Below are 1,955 nucleotides of genomic sequence, written 5' to 3'. Positions count from 1 at the left end.
CTCACAGGAGTTTCTTGTGCCGTGTAGAGATGTTCTCACTCTTCATGGAGATACTCGCACTTGTACCCAAAGATCAGCTTCCCAGTCATCTCCGGTACGCACACGTATGCATGGTATCGGGGGCGTAGCTGATCCCTCTTTTAGGGGGTGCATGGCCGCGTACCGTTTTTTCCCCAATAAATGTACAGGACTTTTATTTTTTCAAAGGTGGTCTGACCTGTACTACTATAGGAGACTGTACTAGTATTGGAGACGTGTACTTTTACTGTTTCTGGAAAGATTGATTGTCTGGGTTGGGTGGCAAACAACTCGTGATAATGATGCTGTAAGGCTGTAAATACACCCAACCATGGTAAGAATCAGTGTACAAAGACACAAAAGATGATGAACGGGTAAGAAAAACGAAGTAAGGTAGACCCTGGTATCTGTACCCCAGTACTGCCCATCACATCATTCCGGCATGTACTATTATTAGAGACGTGTCCTTTTATATTTTCGATCCACACCCAACATGTACTACAATTGGGGACGTACTAGTAATGGAGACGTGTACGTTTAATGGGGAAAATACGGTGTGTGTAGGATGGCTGGTGCATGTCATTCATGGTCATTATGTGCATGCTGAACCTAGGTCGACATTTTTTAGGGGGGTCTGATTGCATCCTCTGTGTGTGTGTGTGTGTGTGTGTGTGTGTGTGTGTCTCATATGGTGCAGTGGTATGTGCAGTCGATTTCCAATCGAGAGGTTGCGGGTTCAATTCCCGACGATTATGGTTGCACACGTCTTTCTTCTCTTTCTCGGACTCTTCCTGACTTTTCTTTCATTCTCCTGGGTCGTTACCAACAGCCAGTGTATGCCGGAGTATGTGGTGTGGTGCGTGTGTGTAGAAAAAATGGAAAAATGAAAAATAGGGATTCACTGGCCAGAAAAAGTCACTTCAAACAGCTGTGTGGTGGATACCAGGCTAAAAATAGTGGCGGTCAATTCATCAGCCTTGCAAGCTGTTGAATGGTGTAATCCCAGCACAAGTTGCTATGTCTAACATAGCTGTTCGCTATCATCGCTTCCGCGATGGGCATGTCTGAGGTCTGAGGTGTGTGTGTGTGTGTGTGTGTGTGTGTGTGTGTGTGTGCGCGTGCGTGTACGCGTGCACACATGTGTGTGTTTCCGCGGTCGTCCCCACAGCAATCAGTCTCTGCAGACGTATCTCGACTTCAAGCTGGCATCGCTGTCATACCAGCAGCGCAAGCAAGAATTTCTCGAGCATGTCGGCTGCTGGGTGCAGGCCAGTTGTGATCTGCAGAAATTTTCCAATCCCACTGGAGACTCAGAAGTAGCGACAACTCGGCCGTTTGAAATAACTTGAACTGTCCACCTCTCCACACTGCACTCTTGGCCCACATTCGCCACACCATAGCGAGGAAATTCGTTCTTGGATAGATGTGTTCCATATCCTCCAGGCAGCTGTTTCGCTTACTGAGAGCTCCTCAGCGCTGGTAGATAACGAACGAATAGACTGGAGACAGTCTCATCATATCTGACTGTGATCAGACGAGAGAGAGGAAAGTCGCCCTGCTGCTGTGGTGCAACAGACCTTATCCCAGCCTGCAGCCAAAGCTCTGTGATGGGCGACGAGAGGGGAAGGCGGCTTGTATTCAAACTGCAGCTATCAATGAAGTTGAATGAAGTTGAATGAAGTTGAAGACACCACTGCAGCTGTACTTATGGTTGATAAATATGGTGGTAAAGACACACCTGGCAATATGGCGGTAAACACACGCCTGCCCACACACGCTCTCTAGGCTGCAAAGTTCTGGTTGCAGCCTAGAGAGCGTGTGTGGGCAGGCGTGTGTTTACCACCATGCAGCTATCAATGTATCATCACTGTATGTCCACAGAAGCACTAAGTGTATGCTTCAAGAAGCCACCTCACAAGTCATACTTGTAACTGTCA

The 1,955-nt window shown here is 47.7% G+C and overlaps 1 protein-coding gene across 1 annotated transcript; it reads left to right on the top strand.

Moving 5' to 3' along the window:
• Positions 1 to 7: 7 nt before the first annotated feature.
• LOC135830792 (tRNA-specific adenosine deaminase 1-like) lies at positions 8 to 1,751 on the top strand (the record flags this gene model as incomplete). Its single annotated transcript, XM_065343004.1, is given in 2 exon segments — positions 8 to 94; positions 1,187 to 1,751. Coding segments are annotated over 2 exon segments (268 nt in total), but the record flags the coding sequence as incomplete, so codon positions are not given.
• Between the last annotated feature and the right edge of the window lie 204 nt (positions 1,752 to 1,955).

The sequence above is a fragment of the Sycon ciliatum genome, unplaced genomic scaffold (assembly GCF_964019385.1).
Source record: "Sycon ciliatum unplaced genomic scaffold, ocSycCili1.1 SCAFFOLD_2644, whole genome shotgun sequence".
Taxonomy (NCBI): domain Eukaryota; kingdom Metazoa; phylum Porifera; class Calcarea; order Leucosolenida; family Sycettidae; genus Sycon; species Sycon ciliatum.
This window is presented reverse-complemented; position numbering and strand designations above follow the sequence as displayed.